The sequence below is a fragment of the Phyllostomus hastatus genome, unplaced genomic scaffold (assembly GCF_019186645.2).
Source record: "Phyllostomus hastatus isolate PE091 unplaced genomic scaffold, TTU_PhHast_1.1 phas_scaffold_78, whole genome shotgun sequence".
NCBI classification, from domain to species: domain Eukaryota; kingdom Metazoa; phylum Chordata; class Mammalia; order Chiroptera; family Phyllostomidae; genus Phyllostomus; species Phyllostomus hastatus.
Genome location: NW_025334041.1, coordinates 99,653,609 through 99,678,145, shown reverse-complemented (window position 1 = coordinate 99,678,145; position 24,537 = coordinate 99,653,609). Strand labels below are relative to the sequence as shown.

General features: G+C 34.7%; 1 protein-coding gene across 1 annotated transcript; it reads left to right on the top strand.

The window, feature by feature from the left end:
• Positions 1–22: 22 nt before the first annotated feature.
• On the top strand, positions 23–24,537 carry ERLEC1 (endoplasmic reticulum lectin 1). Its single transcript, XM_045827489.1, has 14 exons — positions 23–368; positions 5,731–5,835; positions 7,272–7,352; positions 7,884–7,961; positions 8,104–8,167; positions 9,040–9,074; positions 11,214–11,437; positions 11,534–11,663; positions 16,241–16,402; positions 16,998–17,057; positions 20,795–20,919; positions 22,248–22,325; positions 22,668–22,743; positions 24,434–24,537. The coding sequence occupies exons 1-14, from the start codon at positions 207–209 to the stop codon at positions 24,503–24,505; spliced, it is 1,452 nt and encodes a 483-aa protein (XP_045683445.1). The 5' UTR covers positions 23–206; the 3' UTR covers positions 24,506–24,537.

Here is a 24,537-nt window from a genome sequence, read left to right as displayed (position 1 = left end):
TGTGCCGCCTGCCCCGGAAGCTGTGCCAGGTGGCCCGAAGGGGCAAGGGCGGTGTTGCCGGGCTCTCCGGAAGGAGACGTGGCGGCGGTTGGGCTCCGGGTTGCCTGGGCGGTTTAGTAGTCCCGCCGCCTCCTCCTCCTCCTCCCCCTCCTCTCCTCTGTAGCAGAGGAGCGTGTGTCGGTGGCTGGAGAAATCGGCGGTGGAGGATGGAGGAAGGAGGCGGCGGCGCGCGGAGTCTGGTCCCAGGAGGACCCGTGTTATTGGTCCTCTGCGGCCTCCTAGAGGCGTCCGGCGGCGGCCGAGCGCTCCCCCAACTCAGCGATGACATCCCTTTCCGAGTCAACTGGCCCGGCACGGAGTTCTCTCTGGTCAGTGCCTTCTCAAACCCCGTAGCCGTCTCTCTTCCTCCCGGCACTAAGGGTTCGGCCCCTTCCCTCGGTATCTACGCTTTCCCCCCCACTAGAACCACTTCTGCAGGCGCATGTCTCCTTCCCCACTCCAAAACTTCATTTACCTCGCGTTCATTCATTCATACAGCAAGTGCTTATCGAACACAATACGTAAATGTGTCCTCCATGGTAAGCATTGGGGATCCAGCAGTCACCTGCTCCCCCACCCCGTTTTTAAATGTCTCACTAGACTTGCTTACCAACACTCCCTCCCTGTGGAAGAAGTTCTCTTAGAACCACGTCAGGCGTGCACTTTTATCTTCTCTTTGGAAAGTCAATTGCGGCTCTCCCACCACCTGCAGCCTTCTCTCCTTCGGTATTACACACCGCCCTGCCTGCACACACAGCCGATGCGTGTGTGTGGGCAGAGCAGATGTGAGTTTCCTATGTCATCATATTCGTTCTATCTCTCTGGCATGCCACACGTACAAATATGCACAGCTCTTTTCCCTTCAAGGTTGTTTTTGAGATGGCTATTTGGCCTGAAATGTTAACGACACTCTATGCAGAATATCTTTTACAGTTTTGATTTATAATGACTGTTAAGACCCCAAAATACGAGATTTTATTATCAGTTTTCCTACCGTAAAGAACATATTTATAACCTCAATAACGAAAATCTGCAGTCCTTCTCTTTGGGAAATTGCTGAAAAGTCTTCCTAACACTGTAGACCGATAAAAAATTGTGGTCTTATATGATACTTACCGTTTAGTGATTAATTCATTTGTTTTAAATTAAGTCTTGGAGAATGCAAAACTTTTTTTTTAATTCTTATTCCAATCACCTATTGTCATTTCATGTGAAACTATTTTAGTATGTTCTATTACGATGTTATTGAAGCATGAGTAAGTGATACCATCATGTCAGAACAGTTTAGATCAGGATAAAGGATGCATCATCACCACAACTGCTTTCTATTTGCAAATGTTAATTTTTGTAATAGTTCACACCTGGTTTGTTTCTCCCCACCTCACCCCCCTGCTTTCAGTTCTCCCATTCTAGTAGTTCAAATTTACATAAGTAAATACTTCTCTGGAGCCCTGTTTATCTTTGGGTTAATGCCATGAAATATTAATAACATTTAAATACTTATATAATACTTGTAAGTCAGATATAACTTTAGCTGGGTTGGGGCTATTGTTTCCAAAGAGCACACTTGGAATGAACGTGGCAAATGTATAAAGAATGTGATCATTAAATTTTCTTATTCTTGCACCTGTGTTTTTTTTTTTTTCAATTTAAAAACACATGCTGATACACAGCCCTGCAAACTTACTGACCTATAAGTGGGTGGCTTAAACTAGCCTTTTCGGTGGTTACTATCAAATTATTCTTCAGTTTTCTTTCTGTCACTGCTGCTTGCTGGCTATAAGGAGGTTATGCTGTACCAGCTTTTCACATATCTGTCAATTTTATTTTGAAATTTTGTTTTTAAATACTTTGGCAATGCAACATAATCTAAGGTGGGCTCATTTGAAGACTTAGGAGAATTTTTTTTCTTTTTTTTTAAGTTTGAGTTACTTTAAGAAAAATCTAGACATTTTTCTGTGAGTTGGCAAAAGGTCTGTGGCCCTCTTGCCAAAAATAAGCCCCTAGAGACATTACCATTGGTATTTTGATTTTTGAAAAATATTTTAATAGTCTTAAGTCTTCCCTTTCATATTTTATATAATTGAAACTATAGCCCTCATCACTTGGCACTGTCATTTGTTTTGTTTGTTTTGTTTTGTTTTATGTGTTAGTTGGTTGGACACTTACATAAAACTAAGCAGCCGTATGAACTAAGGAGAGGGACTATATCTCTCTGCCATCTAAAATTGGAAGGGACTGGATTAGATCTGAATTTTTTTTAGGTTTAAAATACTTTTGTGCTTTAACCTTCCCATTCATATAGGTCAAAAAATATATATAATCATTACAATTTTGATTTCAAATATATTGAGGAGCAGTATTAAACACCAAAAATTTGTAAGTTCTAAAATGTTTACATTAATTAAGAATTATATTCTTTACTGGTTTTTAGCATTAAAATTTATTTTCGTGTATATATTTTCCTTCAGAAATATTTCTAGGTCATTAAAATGTTCAGTTATTCATTACTTCACAGAGTTCATAGGTTTCACCAAAATAAAACTACAAAATAAGTCTAATTTTATCTACTTCTGTTGTTAATATCGAAATGTATTCCCATTTCTATTCAAAAACTTTCCCCAAACACTGCACTTGGGAAGAGGTGACCAGCTCTGTTGCAAGCCAGTTATGCATGTTGGTAGGCTGTGCTGCTGAGTTTATTTTATGGCTGCTTCCAGGATAGTTTTGTTTCTCCTTCTCCCCCTCTAACTATCTTAACGCCTGCAGACTCAGGTCAAACATTAGGAATTTCTCCGCTGTCAAGATATTTGTAAAGCTTCTTAACCTTAAAGTACCAAGCCCTCTTTGTTTATTGTCATATTAAAATCCGATTTTTATCAAATCAATAATATTAACTTCTTACACTTAAAAAACACTTTAAGGTTCGTGTTACATAAAACAAGTTTTTTACACTATCTAATTATTTTCATGGAGAACTTACTATATTTCATTTTCTTACATAAGAACCTTTCACAAAATCGGAAGCATTTTAGTAGTAGATCAAAAAAAAATTTTTAACTTAGAAAATCACAAGAGGTTAAAAAGGTTACTTTTTCCCAGTAATTTCTATTACAAAAACGTAGGGTAAAATTTGCTACAAATTTTATTTTATGACCCTGATAAGTCCCTCACTATTTTAGTGTTTTCAGAGGGAAGAATTTCTATTTGGTCTGTTTTATTGATGAGGAAAGTAGGCCTTCCTCAACTAATGAAAACCAAATCTTTGCATCTTCACACAAAAATAGTGATGACTTCTATTTCTCTTTACCCCTTACCTAAACCTTAAAAGCAATAGGTAGAGAAATGAGTTTCTTTATCATATAAACATAAAACCTAAGAGTAGTTTTTATTACAAAAAAAAGAATTGTCTTTCTTTCTTTGCTGTGGTTCCAAACAAGCTGTTGTTTTTTTCATTGTTAGCATTCTGGTGAACATGTTGGCAAATAAGTCAATGTTGCTATAGAATTCAACTCTGAACATGAGAGTTGCAGCACCTTCACAAATAGGGATGAATGTATATGAATCCTAGTATCTGCCTTCACTACAGTACAGCAGTGATTTTACAAGCCATTGATATGCTTAATTTACAAGCCTTCAGTAAAATGCTTCATCTATTGATAAGTGAGTCATGTTTTGCAGAATTCAGTGTCGTGGGTTTTAATATATCTGAAAATATTAAAAAGCATTATAAATGTTATAGCAATTTATTGGCTCACCTAAATAAAAGTTTCTAAGGATTCCTGTATCATAAATTTGATTTTGCAGCTCTCACTTTCAAATCTTTGTGACTCTTCTCTTCACTTATAATAAACTTTTAAAAAAGGAACCTTGGGGTTGTAGTAAAGGATAAAGGTGGCCAAATATATGGTGACAGAAGATGACTTGACTTTGGGTGGTTGGCACACAATGCAGTATACTGGTTATGTATCATTGAAGTGTACACTTGAGCCCTGGCTGGTGTAGCTCAGTGCATTGAGCACCGTCCTGCAAACTGAAGGGTCGCCCCTTCAATTCCTTGTCAGGGCACATGCCTTGGTTGCAGGCCAGGTACCCAGTGGGGACGACGTGAGAGGCAACCACGCATTGAAGTTTCTCTCCCTCTCTTTTCTCCCTCCCTTCCCCCTCTCTAAAAATAAATAAATAAAATTTTTTTTAAAAAATGTACACTTGAAACCTATATTATCTTATTAACCAATGTACCCCAATAAATTTAGTTTCTTAAAAAAGGATCATTGGCCATAATCCAAGAGTGTGTAATCTAAGAAAATGTTAACAAAAGCTAATTCAAATATATTAAAACAGTTAAGAGCACAGAATATGGAAGCAGCTACTTGGTTTCGTCTCTGGATTGTGCAGCTTTTCTAACTGTGTTACCTTGGACAAATTATCTAAACTCTGGGCTTTAGTTTCCTTTTCTGTAAGATGGATAGAATACTTGTTTTGAGGATCAGTGAGTTAATAAAATGTAAAAGACTTAAAGTGGTACATTGGTGTAGTTAATACAGCTCATATTTACTACTATTTTTTTGTTTTGATTTATTGTCTTTGGAAAACATTGCCCTGCTTTGCATTTGTGTTTAGGAGGACATTGGTTAAGAGTTGTTTGGTGAAATTGAGAAAAGAACAAAGGTACTTAGTAAGAGTAATTCTTTCCTTGCTAGGGATAGCCAAATAGTATAGTGGTTTCATAGTACTGTGAGAAGAGAAAAAATAAAATTGAATTACCACAGAACTCATATCATAGACTGTGAAATCTCTGCCTTACTAGTTAGTGACACATTTGCTATCACAGAGATACCTTTTTAAATAATACCTTTTATATTAATTGAAATGTTCATTTGAATTACATCAATTCATATTGGATTTGTGAATTTGTCTGGCTTCATAGTATAGAAAGCTTTAAGGATGATTTTGCTAATATATACCAGGAGTTGGTAATTTATACCTTTGGGCTAGCCCACCACCTGTTTTCATAGAGAAAATTTTTTCAGAACATAGTCATTCCTATTTGCTTGTATATTGCTTATGCACTTTCTTACTACAGTGGCAGAGTTGAGTAGTGGCAACAGAGACCATACAGCCCACAAAGCATAAAATATTTCACTGTCTGGTCCTTTATAGAAAAGGTTTACTGACCGATGATATATACTAAAAGAAATAATAATAACTCATCACAGATAATTCAGTGATTTTTCTTTTAGAAGTAATTTATCCATATATTACCCAAATATGAAAAATTGTATCCCATGCAATACAGTTGGGAATTCCTTTGGAAAGTGTTATAGATGTTTACATTTAGGTGGTAATTGTTAGTACAAGTAAAAGTACTCAGCAGTGGTGTATTCATAAACATTTCTTGCCTCTTAATGCTTTTTAATCCATATTTTAACTTCAGTCTGTTGCATTACCACTACTTTCTTTATACTCCAAACTGTATTTTTATTTTTTTTCTATTATATTGTAGCACCAGGATAAAGTTTGTCATCATTTTGTCATTAAAAAATACAGACTCTTTTCGCTTTTCCTTTGAAAATGTGTTTAAAAATCCTCTGTTGAAGTGATGTATTAGTTTGACTTAGGACTATAAGTTATGCAATATAATACAATTTAACCAGAGAAAGTAATGGGTGTTTTTTCTTCTATCTCTAGCCTACAACTGGAGTTTTTTATAAAGAAGATAATTATGTCATCATGACAACCACACATAAAGAAAAATATAAATGCATTCTTCCTCTTGTGACAGGTGGGGATGAGGTACGTTTTTATAAGTATATTGATGATCCCTGTCACCAAAACCACTTATTTAAAACATTGCAACTACATACTTTAAAATAAAATTGAATCACAGGTTTTCAATAGTGCTATTTTACCATAAAAATAGTAATCACTATTATCCTGAAGTCTTTGATTTTAGAGTTCAGCTTGGAAAAATTCACCATAAATTATTGATGTTTTAAATGAAAATGTAACTCCACTCTTGCTTTCCTTTATAGAAATGAGAGTTTTGGCCCTGGCTAATGTGGCTCAGAGGATTGAGCACTGGCCTGCAAACCAAAAGGTCACTGGTTCCAATCCCAGTCAGGGCACATGCCTGGGTTGCAGGCCAGATCCCCAGTTGTGGGCACGTGAGAGGCATCTGATTGATGTATCTCTCACACACATCAATGTTTCTCTCCCTCTCTTTCTCCCTCCCTACCCCTCTCTAAAATTAAATAAATAAAATCTTTTTTTAAAAAAACCCACAATTCTCAATGAAGAATTATACTGACACTTTAAAAAAAAAGAGTTTTGACACAAGATATAATTTTTAAATGTATATGTGACATGTTTAATAAAGAATTGCTAATAAATCTATAGGTACCTTATGCTTTCTCACTGCCTTAGCTCATGCCCATTTCTTCCTCCTAAAATGTCCTAACTAACTGCCTCTTATCCATCCTTTAAGGCAATGACTTCTTTCAAGATGAAACAGGAGAGGCAGCATGGTAAAATGGAAAGGACATCAGCCTAGGAGCCAGGAGGCTGAGGTATAGGCTATAGTTAGCTATGGAACCTTGAAAAAATTTGAAACTCATTTCCTCCACTCAATAAATGTATTGAGCTAATTATGTAATATTTTCATGATCTGTGAAATGGAAATATAAAACTCAGTGAGTGCTTTCTTAGTTTTTGTTCAGATTTGAAATCTGTGAAAGACAGTTTAATTTCGTTTTAACTCTACTTAAGACACAAACCACTCACACATAGTCACACACGTTTGAATATATTTGGCATTCATTTGGCAATCTGAAATGTGAAAATACATAGAAAACTAAGAACTACCTTAAAATTTTCCAATACATGCTATAAGATTCAACTATTCTGACCCTTTTATAGCTAGAATTTGTTTGGATGCAAGCATTTAAAAATTCTGAAATAGGTTTACAAGAATTGTTAGGAACCTAATCCTTAAGAAAATCCTGTTTTCTTAAGAGAAGAAAGAATGGAAGATTATTCTATGGCTCCATATTTTCTACTTCAGTTCTTTTGAAAGAAATGGTATACTGTAGATTATTACTAAAGGTTTTGACTTTTTTTCCCCATTTTTATTTCCAAGCATTTGTGATTTGACCAATGAGTTAATAACTGAACAGCACAGTTGGGTGAAGTTCTAGAATAATTCTAAGTATTAAACTCTAGTTCTTTCATAGGAAGAAGAAAAGGATTATAAAGGCCCTAATCCAAGAGAGCTATTGGAGCCACTATTTAAACAAAGCAGTTGTTCTTACAGAGTATGTATATTATGTTCACTTGATAACTAGAAGATAAATTTCCAGCAGCCAATAGACCTTTGAAAATAATTCTCCATTTCTTTTATGTTATATCAAATTTTTGGTTATAAATCTAAGCAATTGCTTAATAGTATTTTGTTAATTTAAATTCTTGTATAATGTATGTGGCAAGCACCCAATAATACCAGTATCAAATAATATCACTCACCAAACTGTTTTGAATGTTTTTTAAATCAAAAGAAGTTATAAGTCATTTTAATTAAAAATACTAATTATTATTTTTAAGTTATATGGAAAATGACCCCTAAGGTGATTATTCGAGACCTGTTTTCTTCACAGAATTTTCACATATAACTAATTAGTGAAAACAATGAATAGACCAGAAATTTCATATTTTTCTGAGGCATAGGAATATGTTTCATTTAATGAAAGCTCACTCTAAATCTTGAGGGCTATCTACTTAAAGTATCAAAAAGAAACTCAGTTGAGTTATACAGCTTTTGTTCATTTAAATATATCCATCTTTCTTAGATTGAGTCTTACTGGACTTATGAAGTATGTCACGGAAAACATATTCGGCAGTACCATGAAGAGAAAGAAAGTGGTCAGGTATCGTTTTTCTTCAAAATACAAAGTATGGATCATTAGAAAATGAGAACTCTAATAATGAGATTAATGGTTTTAAATCTATATCCTTGAAAAATGTATTTGCAAAATCTCAACTATATTTTTGTTTTCTTTTTAAATATAGAAAGTAAATATTCACGAGTACTACCTTGGGAATATGTTGGCAAAGAACCTTCTATCTGAAAAAGGTTTGTTTCTATAGTGACTTGATTGTAATGCTGAAATTTGATATAAAATAAATGTTCAAAATGGAATTTGAAAAATTTTGTTGGAGACTAGTAATTTTAAAACATTAGGATCAATTTCTGAGCAATTTCTTAGAAAACTTTTTTAAAAAGATATTTTCATTATTTTCTGCTTTAACAAACATGCTTTTTTTTACCTATTAATATTTTTTTAATCTGATAAGATAGACGTGTTAGTGTTGTATTTATATAATGTTGGTCTTGCTTGGTTTAAGCAACGTTTATATATCTAAATAGACATGTTGATGTATCCCTCAAATTCTGAAATTTTTTACTAATCTCTATTCAAATTGATTAACTAATTTAAGATTAAACTTTCTCTGAGATAAAAATACTTCAAAAAGCACTGCTGTGGCGGCCAGGTTTTCTGTGTCAAATAGAGTATTCCCTAGGTAAAGATTAAATATGATGGTTCTTTCACACAAAACCATTTCAAGGAAAACTTGCTAAGACTAGTAAAATTAAAAGTGCATGCATTTTTGGAGTCTTCTTTAGAAAGAAGTTTAAGATGACAGAATTAATTGAAAACTTAGTCATTTGTAGCCCTGGCTGGCGTAGCTCAGTGGATTGAGCGCAGGCTGCGAACCAAAGTGTCGCAGGTTCGATTCCCTGTCAGGGTACATGCCTGGGTTGCAGGCCACAGCCCCCAACAACTGCACATTGATGTTTCTCTCTCTATCTCTATCTCCCTCCCTTCCCTCTCTAAAAATAAATAAATAAAATCTTTAAAAAGAAAAAAAGAAAACTTAGTCAATTGTTTCTTATATGTAAAATCACTGGTCATTCTTTACATTTCCTTTTATGTTATTTCATAGAACAAGAAGCAGAAGAAAAGGAAAAATCAAAAGAGGCAAGTGACAATTTTTGTCTTAATATCTAGTAGGCATGAATTTATACAACTTAATTGACAGAACATAGTGTTGTATTCTTTAACTATATCAAAAGACAGGATAAGAGAAATTTGCAATATGCTAGGTTTTTCTGAGAGAAGTTACACTGCGATTTTAAAAGTTACTTTTACATCATACGAAACTAAGCAACCTTACCAAAGGCATGTCTGGAAAAGTTTCTGTAATAGCATTTCATCACATCTATGCTTAACAATGCTTCCTTCTCTTTACCCATGGAAACACTGATACTAACAGCTTTTTTGTTTGGTCCCTATCTCCTGTGGGTAGAACAGATAAAACTATATATGTAAATAACAAACTACCAGACTTAAGCATCTTACAAACGGGGACTGTCTTTTGTCTTTTTACCCCCTGCAGTGCAAAGCAGAGTACCAGACATAACAGACACCTCATAAATGTTTATTGAATGTGAATGCATAATTTAATACTGAATAAAATTATTTAAAAAGAGTGATTCCTTAGGATGTTTAATCACAATTTTTAAATGCCCCTATAGTTCAAGGAATGCTTGTATCTTTAGAATTTCCAGAGTTACATAACTTATTAATAGAGGATATTTCTCTAAACAGCTTCATATCAGAATGGTACTCTTATTAGAAGTACAGTGAAATGGCAACAGGCCTTAAAAATTACTTAAGAGGGATGCCTATAACTTAAAAGGATGGATTTAGGGAGCATTGATAAAACTAATTATAGACACACATAGCACTGCTATTTTAAAAGATTTTAATTTTACAAACTACCTATGAGATAAAATATTTACTGTGGCTCTAGAGGATAGCAAGATAGAATTCAAAGTGTGAAGTGATAAAGGGAGAGAAAGAAAAAGTTAAGGGAAGAAAACTAACATTTATTGAGCCCCATTTTATAAGCCAGGTGCTGTGCCAGCCATGTAATAAAAAATAATGCTTAATTCTTCCCACAACCTTTGAGCACACTGGTCGGGGAAAAGTAGATTTACAGTTGTGAGTGCCCATAACACAGAGTTTATTCTTGTATTATTTATTCATTATTGTCTTGTTTTCCATATGAACAACTGTAAACCTACTTTTCCCCCACCCTGTATATTATTATTCTATTTTTACAAATAACAAAACTGAAATTTAGTCGAAGTTATTAAGCTAGTAAATTGAAAGCTTGGGTATGAACCCAGGACTTTCTACAGACACTAGCATGAAAATAGCGTGTAAGAAATCTCAAAATATTTATCCCTGTAAACATTTATTTGTTGCCTATTTGGATATGCACTGACAGTGATACAAGATGAGCTCTTTGCCTCCAAAGGGCTTATTGGGAGGTATTATTAATGATATTTTTTTAAAGCCCTTACATTACATTTTTCTTGTGTTTATATAGATTATAGTATGGAGCATAACTCTCTAATAATAATCCTTGTCTTCAGAGGTCATCTTCTTTGTTCCCCCAGCCCATGAAAATTTCTCCATTTGTCTTTTGCTGGCTTTAATAGATTCGTGTGAGTTTATATGCTGAAAAAAATATGTCTATTAATATTAAAAACAGAGAAAAAGAATAAGCAGATTAATGAACCAGTACAGTAGATTCCCATTTTAGAAGATAGTGTTTAATTATGTAATTCTACATTTTGACAAATCAAATTTTACACCTGTAGAATCTAAACTCTAATACAACCTTGCACTGAGAGTTTAGTGAAGAAAGCTCTGACCAACTCAACATAGTAAGTTCCTACATTTTGTCTGTCTCTTTCTTTAGAACTATTAAAAATAAGTCATATTAATAATGATATAGCCTTTTATATAAGTGTACACTTACTTAACATCTTAACTTTAGTACCGAATAAAAATATCTCTTTTTTTTTTTTGGCTATATTAAACAAGCTCTGAAAATACATGTTTTCTCAAGTAAGAACTCATGAATCAAAAGAATATCAGAGGGAGAACTTACAAAATTACATAAATGTTACCTTTATAAATGTTAGTTTATAAGTGCTTCTTATAGCACTTACTAACTGTTAGTTAGTAAGTGCTTCTCCTATCCTCACTCCTACTCCCATTTCTAATGAAAGGTCTGTCTTATACTCTTTTTTTTTTTTTTTTAAGATTCCCACTAAAAATATCGAAGGTCAGATGACACCCTACTATCCAGTGGGAATGGGAAATGGCACACCTTGTAGTTTGAAACAGAACCGGCCCAGATCAAGTACTGTGATGTACATATGTCATCCTGAATCAAAGCATGAAATTCTTTCAGTAGCTGAAGTTACAACTTGTGAATATGAAGTTATCATTTTGACACCACTCTTGTGCAATCATCCTAAATATAGGTAGGATGTGGATTTCATATTTAAACATGAAATGTGCATTATTTAAAGTTGCCACATGCTTAACTTTAATGCTTTGTTCTTTTTTGTACTGAACAGATTCAGAGCATCTCCTGTGAATGATATATTTTGCCAATCACTGCCAGGATCACCATTTAAACCCCTCACCCTGAGACAGTTGGAACAGCAGGAAGAAATTCTAAGGGTGCCTTTTAGGAGAAGTAAAGAGGTAGGAGAATCATCTAACAGTATTTTCTCAGTGCTTCCTTTTCCAGTTTATAGAGTATATATCAATATTTCAATGATTTTTTAGGATAGTAGTAATTTACTTTCCTGACTCAGTTTTAAATTCCAGTTCTTTTTATTGATTTTAATTCTTTTTCTTATTCTGGTACTTCTCAGAAACTATTTTAGCACTCTGACACTTCTGATTTTATAATATTTTAAAGTTTGACATTCTGTTCATTCTAGTTAACCTTAAATTTTAAGTAGTTGACTGGACTTCCCAGCTAAGCAAACTTCCTGAAATAATAGACTACAACTCATCTCAGCATTCTTTTCATTATAATTCACTGGGTATATACATAACTTCATCTTAGTAACATAAAACACTGAATATTTGAAGCTTGAATATTTGAAACTTTTTCTCCTCCCTTTACTTCAGGTCATTCTCTCTACTTGTCTATGATTCTTTTCTCCTATGTACTAGTTTTTCTCTACTTCCTGCCCTAAAATCTTGATGTTCCCCACAGTTCCTTCCATAGTCTCCTTAAGTGAGCTCATTCATACCCACTCTTTCAACTCCCCTTTATATGCCCATGAGTTCCAAATACACATCTATCTACACTTACCTTTTTCCTGAACTCAAACCACAGTCACAATAATTAACATGTATTGAGTATTAACAGCAACTTCCTCATCCTCACAACATCCTAGAAGATATACTGTTATTATCCTCCTTAACAGATTAAGATTTGAGGTTTAGGAGGGGAAGTGATTGGATGGATTACAGATTGGAATCAAAGCACTCTGATTCTAGAGCCTGTCTTAACCACTTCTCCCTACCTGCTTCTTCCTTTTGATGGGCTGTCCTCCCTTTTCATCATCCACCAGGAAGATAAGGTTTCAAAATCTCAAGCTCATTCATTCTTTTTCTCTTTTCACACTGACCCTTTTCTTGTCTTCCCTGTTGCTTTTAAAGCACTGTGCTCTACCCAATTGTTAGGTCAGAAGCCAAAGTCATTTTTCTTACCTATCTCTTGATTCATCATCTCTAACTCTAATCATTCACTAAGAGCTATTTATATTATCTTCTAAATGCTCTTCAAATCTATCCTGTCATTAATTCAGGACTTCATCATTTCCTAAGACCAGTAACAAGCCTCCTCACACATCCCCTTTCTAATCCTTTCCACACAGGAAAGAGCTGATGAAATGTTCTTTCTGTAATGAACCTTTGCTTATGTATTTAAACCTTCGGTAGTTAACATGAACTGTACCTCCGGATAAAGTCATTGCTTATACGATGATTTTATCAAGGGGGAATGCAAGCACTTTTGTGATTGGGCTTCAACCTCATCTATCACCATTCCCTTTACCTTAGCTATTTTGAACAACTTAGAATTTTCTAAAAATACCGCATTTTTCCTAACCTCCTTGCCTTTCTATATACTGTTTCCATTCTTCTGTTGCCTTCTCCCCTCCCTGCCCTACACCTGAGAAACTTCTACTTCTTCAGCTTGAAGACATGCTTCCAGTGTCACTTCTTTGCAAATGAGCCAGGACTTCTAATGTGTTATTTCAGGGAGAGGTGAATGTTTCCTCTTCCATGGTCTTGTCTTTTATTTAATCCTCCATTATAGCCTTACATGGCTAAAATTACTAATTTTCCATATAGTTCTTATATTAAAATGGATAAAGAATAAGCTATGCTTTCATTACTTTGAGTTTTCCAGCTCCTTGCATGATACCTGGTATGCTGTGAGTGCTTAAGTGGTTTAAATAACTAACATTTAGCTGCAAGGCCTGTTTCTCCCTTTCCTCTTGAGTACTTATTACAAAAGTATGGTCAGCCTCTTTGTGGATGTTGTGAACACTGCCGTTCTGATAAAAGGGGAAAATTATCTTGACATTAATCTACATTTGACTTGAAGTGCTGTATTAAAAGATTGGAAATGGAATTTTTTTCTAGTCTTCTCCTTGGTAGTGATTTAAATACTGACAGGAACTTAAAAGTCAGATTTATCAAAATGCTTCACAAATCCCAACTTTAATAACTTTTTTTAAAGATTTATTTATTTGTTGTTAGAGCGAGGAAGGGAGGAAGAAAGAGAGAAAAACATTAATGTGTGGTTGCCTCTCACACACACACCCCCACACAGGGGACCTGGCCTGCAACCCAGGCCTGTGCCCTGACTGGGAATCAAACTGGCAACCCCCTGGTTCACAGGCCAGCACTCAGTCCCCTGAGCCACACCAGCCAGGACTCAACTATAATTACTCTTCAATGAAAAAGTGCCAATTTACTTCTCTAATGTGTTTAATCTCCTAGTTGAGAAAAACTGTTTTTAAAAAGCTATAGATGGTAATGCTTTCAAAGCACTTAGGATCTTTAGAGTCCATGTTGTATATGAAAATCTTAGGTAATACTATAGGATAAGTAGTCACTTAAAATCAGTCATCTTCAGAACCATTTTTTTAAATAAATCTAGTGTGTTACACATAACTTTTCTTTTAAAGGTTGTTATTTAGCTTATGATTTGCCTTTTAAGTGCGGATCAAGCTTTATTATAAAGATTAAATAATTTTTTATGCAGGAATACAAATCTGGCTAACAGAATTCCGGTTTGATATTCTGCCTGTGTTATTAGATTAATTTGGAGATTACTGAACTTTTAAGAGCCCTTTTAATGAATTTTTAAACCCTACTACAAAACCTACTATCATCTTGTTTTTACTGGAATAATTTTTCTTAAAAACAGTAAATGTTGCCTTGGCACCAGTGTGGTTCAGTGGGTAAACTGAAAGGTTGCGGGTTTAATTCCAGGTCAGGACACATGTCTGGGTTACAGGTTCAGTCCCTAGTTGGGGCACGTGCAAGAGGCAACTGATCAATGTTTCTCTTTCACATCAGTGTTTCTCTCCCTCTCCCCCTCCCTTCCCCTCTCTCTAAAATCAATAAGTGTGTCCTCAGATGAGGGTAAAAAAAATGATAGGTGTTCTCTCCACAAGAAGCAATCATGGATAATCACACTTTTATTCTTCCTACTTCCTGTCCTTATTTCAGTTTCAGGTTTCACCGCAGTGTTTTTCTTCACTAACTTTGCTATGGGTCCCATGCATTCTAAATGATACATGGGACCCATAGTCCCAAATAATGTTTGGACTATTAGACTTTAGCTCCTTAGGAGCAGTTACTCTGTCTGTTTTACTTTTAATACTCAGCACTTAAAATAGTGCCAAGAGCATAGCAGTCTCTCAATGTACAAACAATTATACATAAAATTCAAGGTCCTTTCAAAAAATAAGCCATTTTGGCAGTCTTTGTTCTTAATGTTGGAGGAGAGAAAGAGTTAAGATGATTAGTTTCTAGGGACTCTTCGGTGACTTCTCCAAGCTGAAGTAGAACAGAACCACAGTTGGTCAATGGCACCTACAGCCAGTGAAAAAGGAGAGGTTGTGTCCACTGAATATTTTCCGGAAACCTTTTACCATTTGTTTTTTTAATTATTTTATTCAATTATAATTGGTACACTCGCTTCGTCAATTCTCATCTAGATTCATTTCCTCTTCACTCACTGTCAGTACCCAGCTACCAGATGCTAACTTATTAACCTCTTTCAAAACTGTTCTCTTTTCTCCACACCTCTTGTGTCATCCCCTTACTTTTAATTCTCTTCATCTCTGGCCTGGGTTACTGCAGCTCCTTAGTTGGTGCCCCACCTCATGACTTGTTCCTGCTCTTAATTCTTCCCTGCCACTGCTCCAGTGATTACTGAAAAACCTGATCACTCCACATCTTTGCCTGAAGCCTGTAAGATAATGTCCAAACTTCTTATGATTATATAGTTTTTTACAACATAGTACCTACTTATCTCTTTACCTTTAAATATCATAACCTTCTCTCATCTTTGTTCTTACCTCTTCCTTGGGTTCACATGCTTATGCACATACACACACACAAAACACATACACAGACATTCACATAAATTAAAAATTATTACTTCTACTTTATGAATTAAATGAGGGTTTTCTCTTTATGAAGTTTTTACATCTCAATTCATTGTGTTTCAGTCAGAGTCTATTTGAATCACCGCTACCTCTATGAATCTGCTGACCCCTTCACCCTTATTAGTCAGTGTGTTCCTTTACTAAATGACAGGTTCCTCCAGGCCCTGCTACATTTGAATAATTGTAACGAATATTCATATTTGCTCTCACTCAGTTTCTCTTTTCCCTGCTTGTTATCCTTTCTTTACCCATAGTAACCACATTTCTTAATACTAAATGCAGAGACACAAAATCTAACAAATAGCAAATTACTTAAAAATAATGTGACAAAATGTGTGAAATGGAAATTATGTCTTCAATGGAAGGGGTCCCCATACCCCTAATGAGTAAATGGAACTACATTTTTCTAGAGCTTTCCCTATACTACTAAGCATTGCAAAGTTCATTTTTTTAAATATATTATGGATAAGTTTTATTTTCCAAGTTTCCTACAATGTAAAAATAATAATTTAAGTCATAACCGAAAAAATTAAGTGTGGCAAAGAAGGCCTTAAACATATATGTATTTAATTTTAGGAAGATTTGCAATCAACTAAAGAAGAGAGATTCCCAGCAATCCACAAACCCATTGCAGTTGGTTCTCAGCTGATGCTCACTGTTGGAACAACCCACATATCCAAATTGACAGATGACCAACTCATAAAAGAGTTTCTTAGTGGCTCTTACTGCTTTCATGGGGTGAGAAGTGAACCTTCCGTTTAAATATTTAGTTTACAGCTTTCATCTGTGTGTTATTTACTCAAGGGGCATTAACAGCATTGAAAAAGGTTTTGGTCTGTAGAGAAATGGCAAGTATCTGGAAGCCTCCCATTGGACATTTTCTCTCTGCTTCTTACCATGCTCTAATCCATGGCCATTATTATAATCTTTACTCACAAACTAAAACTTGACTTGTATTTGACAGACAATATATATAACTAAGATACATGTAATCCTGGTTGATTGCTGGAACAGGCATCAGTGATTGTACAGCGATCACATTTAAAACTTGAGTTAACATTTACACAAGTAAATGTTGCCTCTGACTAATAGCTCCAGTGAGAAATACACTTACTTACAAATGGAATTTTTATTTTATGTTATCAAGGATGTACAGCAGTTGTTTTCTGTGTTTGTCTGTTTTATGTCAGTAATTTTTTAATTTTTAATCATACTACTGCTATTACTGGTTTTTAAAATTATATATATTTCTCTTGCTACTGTGTGGCAATATTGAGGCAGGCTCCAGTCCTGCCTTCTCTGTATATAACTTGATCTGTTTCCTTTCCTGTAGGGTGTTGGCTGGTGGAAATACGAATTCTGCTATGGCAAACACGTGCATCAATACCATGAGGTATAGAACAGCGTGTATTCCAGTCTGCCACTAGATGGATTAAAGTTTTAAAAATCTTTTGAAGAAAAAAAAAACAGGGGGAGGGTGTTATTTAAATTATGACATGATTTTCATATGGAAATATTCATTGAACTATTTAAATTCTGGAAAATGTAAAACTTGGTGTTTAATTCAGTCAGCCATCTTAAAGTAACATTGTGTATTAACTGCTCAGATTCTTATATTACTATGAGCCTGAAAGAATAATAAGCTAGTATGGTTAACTCTTTAGCTTTGACTGAGAAATTAGTCATTGTCATAATTCACTTTTATCTTTTTTTCCTTTCAGTCCATCTTTCCTTTTCAGGCATCCCTGCTATCTGTTCTCTCCTCACTCGCTGCTGGCTGCTGACATCCACAATCATACTAATTTATTCTCTGACTCAAATAACCGTTACACTGAAAACCTTGAACTAAGTACCAGACCTGCCTTTCCACATTCAAAAATTAATTAAGGTGATCTGCCAAATTAACAGCTCACTCTTCTGGTCACCATCCTTTAACACCACTGGGAGAACCCCTAAACGGAGAGTTTGTCTAGCTGGGGTTCCTCCAACACCAATTCTGTGAATAAAGAAGAAATCAGTGTTCTCTTGTAATTTTTTTATTTTACATTTTATTCCCAACTCCTCACTGCCTCCCTTTTGCCTTGTTCTCTATATCTGTGGGTCAGTTTCTGTTTTGTTTTATTCATTTTGTTTTTTTAGATTCCACATATCAGTGAAATCATACAGCATCTCTCTGTCTGACTTACTTCATTTAGCATAATACCCTCTAGGTCAGCAATTTTCAACCGGTACATCACAAGAGGCACACTAGTGTGCCATAAGAGTTTTTAAAACTTGCAGTATCTAACTATGTAGTCAGGGGCACTGAGCTCTTTTCCCTTAGATTGTCAAATCAAAAAATTACAACAGCCAAACCAACAATAACCATCTGATGTGAATGAATTAAAATTATACCTGTTTTTTGTCAGATATCAAAAAAAAAAACACATTTTTTTGGTATGCCGCAGAATTTTAGTAATTAGTTTGTGTGTACCATGAGATGAAAAATGTTGAAAATCGCTTCTCTAGGTCCATCCACATTGTCACAAATGGCAAAATTTTATTTTTTATTGCTGAAAAATTATGTTATTCAGCTATAATTCATCTTTAAGAAGGTGAATGGTAATATACTACATTAGCACTAGAGTTAGTAAAACAGGGTAAATACAGCAAGTTTCTCAGCCAAAAGAAGGTACCATATTATACTAAGTTTAAAATAAAGTAAGTTTTAAGATTACACACATTGGCTTTTTATTCTCCCTTCTATTTATAATTTCATAAAGTAGCATATTCTCCCACACTTTAGCCAAGCTGCTTAAATTCTGAAGTTTACGCACCAATAATTTTTTCATAGTTATACTTTGTTTGGTAAGTTAAACTACTAGATGTTGGACACAAACACTAATAAATATTGATCTGGCTGTTTTTAAAAGGCTTTGGCTTCTTGAGATGTTTTAAGCCAGTTTTAAACTCCAAGAGGATCATACCAGGAAAGATAATCAACTCAACTTGAACATTTAAATTATTCCAAGTTTATGAAGCATTTGCAAACTAGGACATTTTTTTCTTCACTTAAACCTGAGGAGTTTAATTTCACTATTCTTTCCATTTATTCTTGCTGCTTTATAGATGTTTTATTTTGCTAACGTTTATTTGTACAGAAAAATGAAAAAGTACACATATCATCTAACTATAGTCCAGATAATACCCAAAAGCTTTTTTTAATTAAAGGAATGAATATATGCCAGAAATTTAGAATGAAAAGTAAAATTCTCCTTCACCATTGTTCCATTTCCCAAAAATAACTGTTAACATTTTCTTAGTTAAGCCTCCACAAGAAAAAAAATGCATATGCATAAATGTTGGCATAACCTTTTGATTTATGCAGAAAATGTCTACTAAGTACTCTGCACTACTCTGCAATTATTCTTTTCATTTAGTGTCTTGGAGATCTTTCCTTGTGAGCAACAACTGATCTTTTCAGCAGCTACGGAGGATTATGTCTGTACCCACAATGTATTTAGCCAGACCTCTACTGATAGACCTTTAAGTTGTTCCCAGTTTTGCTATTATGCCATCTTAGTGAGCAGTTTTAAATAGTTCCATTGGTTAACGTTTGCATGTATATTCATTGGGCACATTTCTAGCAATGTATTTGCTAGGGCAAAGTACATGCATACTGAACAATTGTCTTCCAATGGGTTGGACCACTTTACATTCCCATTAGCAATATCTGTTTTCCTTGCCTACACTAGGTTTCTATCTGCCTTATTTTGGTCAAGGTCATAGAACCTAGAACTTTCAGAGGAACTCTGCTGGAGCATTGGGAAATATAAAAATAATAGCAGCTAACAAATATAGTGCTCACTATATTTGTATACTATATACCAGGCACTGTTCTAAGCACTTTATACTATTAACTCATTTAATGCTCGTAACAACCATAAGCAAAAAACAAAAGCAAAGGAAACAAAAGCAAAGATTTAGTAACTTGCCTAAAATCATATAGGAAGTAAATGGTGAAATGAGAATTCAAACCCAGGCAGTCTTGCAACCTCTTAATCCATGTCTTTCTATGAATGTACAGTCCACTTGCTAAAAGGATGTCCAATGGCTCTCCCATTATGCAGTAAGCTCCACTAGAGCAGTAGCCATGCCTGTTTCATTTGCCACTGTAAGGGCTTTTAATTCTAATCAGATGTATATTAGTGCCCAGCATAAAATAGAAAGAAGGAAGGGAAAACAGGAGGGAAGGGGACTAGAGGAAGGAAAAGGAAGGAGAGGGAATGAAGTCCACATGTAAGACAACATATAGTTAGTGTTTTAAAAATAATAAAAGCAGAATGGGAAAGGGGGTTTCTGAACAGTCTTGATGCAGAAATGAGTGTGGTATCAAATGAGTAGTGTGAAGAGTAGTGTAGTTTGAAGGTCTGCAATTAAGAGTAGAAATAAGATAAAGGTAGGCTGCGTGTAGCTACAGTGTGGCTCAGGGTAATAGAAGCCAAAAATTTCATTAAGAATCACAGTAGTACGGGGTGTTATCATCTAGGTATGAGAGAGTAAACTCTTGGTTGGGGGGTGAAATGTTGGCAGTGGAAATATAAAGGAAGAGTCTGAAGCTGAGAACAACTCTAGGGAAAAAATGACAGGACTGACAGATGTGGGAAAGGAAAGAAATAGAAGAGTTAAAAATAACTGTGTCTAAAGCTAGTCTGACTAGAACGTAGTTTCATTTTTTCAAAGAAACAAGGAATAGCCCTGGCTGGTGTGGCTCAGTGGATTGAGCGCGGGCTGTGAACCAAAGGGTTGCTAATTCAATTCCCAGTCAAGGCACATGCCCGGGTTGCAGGCCAGGTCTCCAGTGGGGGCCACGTGAGAGGCATTCGCACGTTAATGTTTCTCTCCCTTTCCTTCTCCCTCCCTTCCCTCTCTCTAAAAATAAATAAGTAAATCTTTTTTTAAAAAAAGGAATAAAGACAACAAGCTCAAATTTCTACTAGTCAAGTTTGGCTAAAATATTATTACCTCTAAACATAGATATCCAGTGTGAATATGAGGATAAGGATTATAGCTTATAGACCATTCACATTAATGTCTCCTTGATGCTATCAAGTGTGCATACCTTATCACAAATACTTCTTCATTTATTAGGACAAGGATAGTGGAAAAACGTCTGTGGTTGTCGGGACATGGAACCAAGAAGAGCATATTGAATGGGCTAAAAAGAATACTGCTAGAGCCTATCACCTGCAAGACGATGGTACCCAGACAGTCAGGTAGATTAACTTTATTTGCCTTTGGATCTAATTAGTAGAATATTTGAAACTCAGAATATTGAAAAATGAGATTTAAACATGTATAATCTCGGATCAGTTTTTTTCAGGGACATTAGGGTAGTTTTCTTTTTGTGGGGAAATAACTTAGTATAATAGTTAAAGCAGCTCACTGAAGTCCACCACTCTGGATTCAAATTCTGGCTTTTTCCCTGGTCAGGTAGCTCAGTTGGTTAGAATATCGTCCTGTTACACCAAGGTTGTGGGTTCAATTCCCAGTCAGGACACATACATATAGTAATGATAGTAATGAATCCATATACTACCTTGGGCAAATTACATAATCTTCTCAAGCCTCACTTTTCTTATCTAGTGGTATTTGTCTCATACTATTGTTGTGACATTTAAATCAGGTAATTCAGATAAAGCATAGTGCCTAGCAATAGCATGCAGTAAATTTTGGCCACTTCCTTTCACAGTGCGTGGTGGTGTTAGTTAACAATGGCTCTGTTCCCAGGTCTCAGGTCTGAGGCTATTACAAAGCATTTGCCTCTTCCATACACAATCTTTACCCCTTTAAGTTATTTGGTTCTATTTAATATATTCTAGCATTTCCCTTTGTTACTTAACTTTTTTGAGGTAATAGTTGAAAATAGTTGAACAGTGGCTTGTTAAAAAATTGTCTCATCTCTTTTGGGCTCTATAAGTATATCTTGCTATAGCTGAAGTAAATTAATCTCTTATTTCCCAAGAATAACTAAGCTTTAGCTTTTCCAGTTGTCTTTTGCCCAGTGAATTTTAAATTATTCATCTTTTTTCACCTTCCTAGGTGTTCACTTTATTCTTCCTAGTACAGATGGTATGAGAGACTGTTTTTAGAAGGTGCTGACTTCTTGGGCTAACCAAAAACAAAGTTAGCAATATTAAGAGGTTAGCACTTAAGTATTAGGAAAATTAGAATATACTAAACAGAAGGATTTTTCTTATGTTTGTATATGTTTCATGTGCAAATAGTTCGTGGAGAAATGGTTCATTTTAAAAGAACAGTGTTTTTAAAACCAATTTAATCTTAACTATTCCTATGCAGGTAAATATGCAAGATGAAGATCATTATTATAAAACCATTACAAAGTATCTCAACTGTATATTCTCTTTACAGAATCTGAAAGACTGTCTGACATAGCTGTAAAAAATATGTATTTTTTAAAAGTATTTTATAGGCAGATTTTTTAACTAATACAAAACTGACCATCTTCTCTCCTTACGCATCACAATGACTCTAAATTAGTGAAATTTTAGTTTAATAAAGTGTCTGTGTTTTTCTGATTCAGGATGGTGTCACATTTTTATGGGAATGGAGATATTTGTGATATAACTGACAAACCAAGACAGGTGACTGTAAAACTAAAGTAAGTTGGACTGCCAAATTGTGCTTTCTGCCTTTCTCTTTAACCTCCTTTCTTTGAGCAAAAGTTTTTATAAATATACAATGTAATTATGAAGTATTTATTCATAATAACTTATTATAAGATTATTCTTTTATTCTAAGTTTGCTAAAATTAATTTCAGTAATTGTTATTCACAAGTTATTTATAATACTAAATTATAAATGATAATAAAAACTACATTAGTTCAATTGTTTATTAAATTACACGGACTCACTTATATGGGATTTTTATCATTTAAGAGGAAGACAATTTAAAATAATTTTGTATGTTTGGGGCAGCACCTCAAAGTACTCTCTGTTTTAGGTGTAAAGAATCAGATTCTCCACATGCTGTTACTGTATATATGCTAGAGCCTCACTCCTGTCAGTATATTCTTGGGGTAAGTAAAAAAATAATAATACTTAAGAATTCAGCTTCTGGAAAGACCTTCAGTAGTCTTTAAAATGTAACACTACTTCTGTAAACGCTGTTACCATTTGGGACATAATATGCATAAAATTAGATGCAAAGATTTTAAATGTTGAGTTTGATGAATTTTGATAATTTTATATACCCATGTAATTCTCACCCAAAACAAGGTACCTGTTACTGCAGAAAATTTTCTTGTAACCCCTTCCCCGTCAATATTACTGAATCTCCGAAGATACCCCTTTCTGATTTCGGATACCATAGAACAGTTTTGCCTTTTCTTTTATTTCATATGAATGGAATTATATAGCACACAAATTTTTTTCATGCCTGGCCTCTAACTCGGCATGTCTTTCAGACTCAGTCATATTGTATGTATCAGCGCTTTGTTGTCTTTTTATAATTGAATAATACTCTTGTGTAAGTATGCCACATTCACTTATCCATTCTTCTATAGATGAATATTTGGGCTCTTTCTCATTTTTGATTATATGAAGAAGGCTGCTATGAACATTTTTTTACAAGTCTTTTTGTGGTTGTATGTTTTCATCTCTTTTGTTAACTACCTGGGAGTAGAATTGCTGAATCACAGATTAGATATATGTTTAACTTTTACCAAACAGTTCTCTAAGTAGTTGTGCTGTTTCACACTTCTGTCAGCAATGTACGAGAGTTGGGGTGCTCCATATTCTCACTGTCAACATTTGGTATTGTCAGTCTCTTGATTTTAGCCATTTGAGTAGATAATTTGCATTTTCTATATGAAAAATGGTGTTGAGCACCTTTTCATGTGATTATTTCATATATCCTCTTTTGTGAAGTGTCTAACCAAGTCAACCAAGTCTTTTTTCCCCCAGTGTCAGTTCCCTTTATTAAATGTTAGGGTTTTTTTTCAGACCAGAAATACAAAATAAAAATAGAAGTAGGCCCCAGTTAGAAGCTCACTCTTTGTTTTTACTTTGGGTCATTTCTACTGGGCTGAACTGCTTTCATGTGCAGTGATTCTTTCCTATGCTGTATCCCATCCAGCTCTTTGAATAGGTTTATTTCTGCCGTATTTTTTTTATTTCTATCATTTCTTTTTTTTTAATATTTTATTTATTTTTAGAGAGGGAAGGGAGGGAGAAAGAGAGAGAGAGAGAAACACCAACGTGCAGTTGCTGGGGGCTGTGGCCTGCAACCCAGGCATGTGCCCTGACTGGGAATTGAACCTGCGATACTTTGGTTCGCAGCCCACGCTCAATCCACTGAGCTACACCAGCCAGGGCTATTTCTGTCATTTCCATTTAGTTTTTTATCGCTTGCTTTTCTCTACTAAAATTCCCCATCTATCCATACATGTTATTTTCCTTTTTCATTATTTCTTCCATCATATTTAGTATAATCCTCTTTAATTATTGTCCTTTACTCTTTTTCTCTCATCTCTTTTATTTACAGATAAAAAGTATCTTCTCTACCTTTTTGGTATTTTATATGGATGACAAAAGATTGTTTTCAAAAAGCTCAATTTGTAGAAATAACATTGGATGGTTTATCCAAAATATGTATTTGAACACATTTAATACATTTATGTATATGTATTCATTCAGCAGAATAATATTGAATGAAGAAAGTATTCAGCTTAGCAACTTTTTAATGATTTTATTGTTTTTGTTCTTTAGGTTGAATCTCCAGTGATCTGTAAAATCTTAGATACGGCAGATGAAAATGGACTTCTTTCTCTCCCAAACTAAAGGATAATAAAGTTTGGGGAAAGAAAATATCA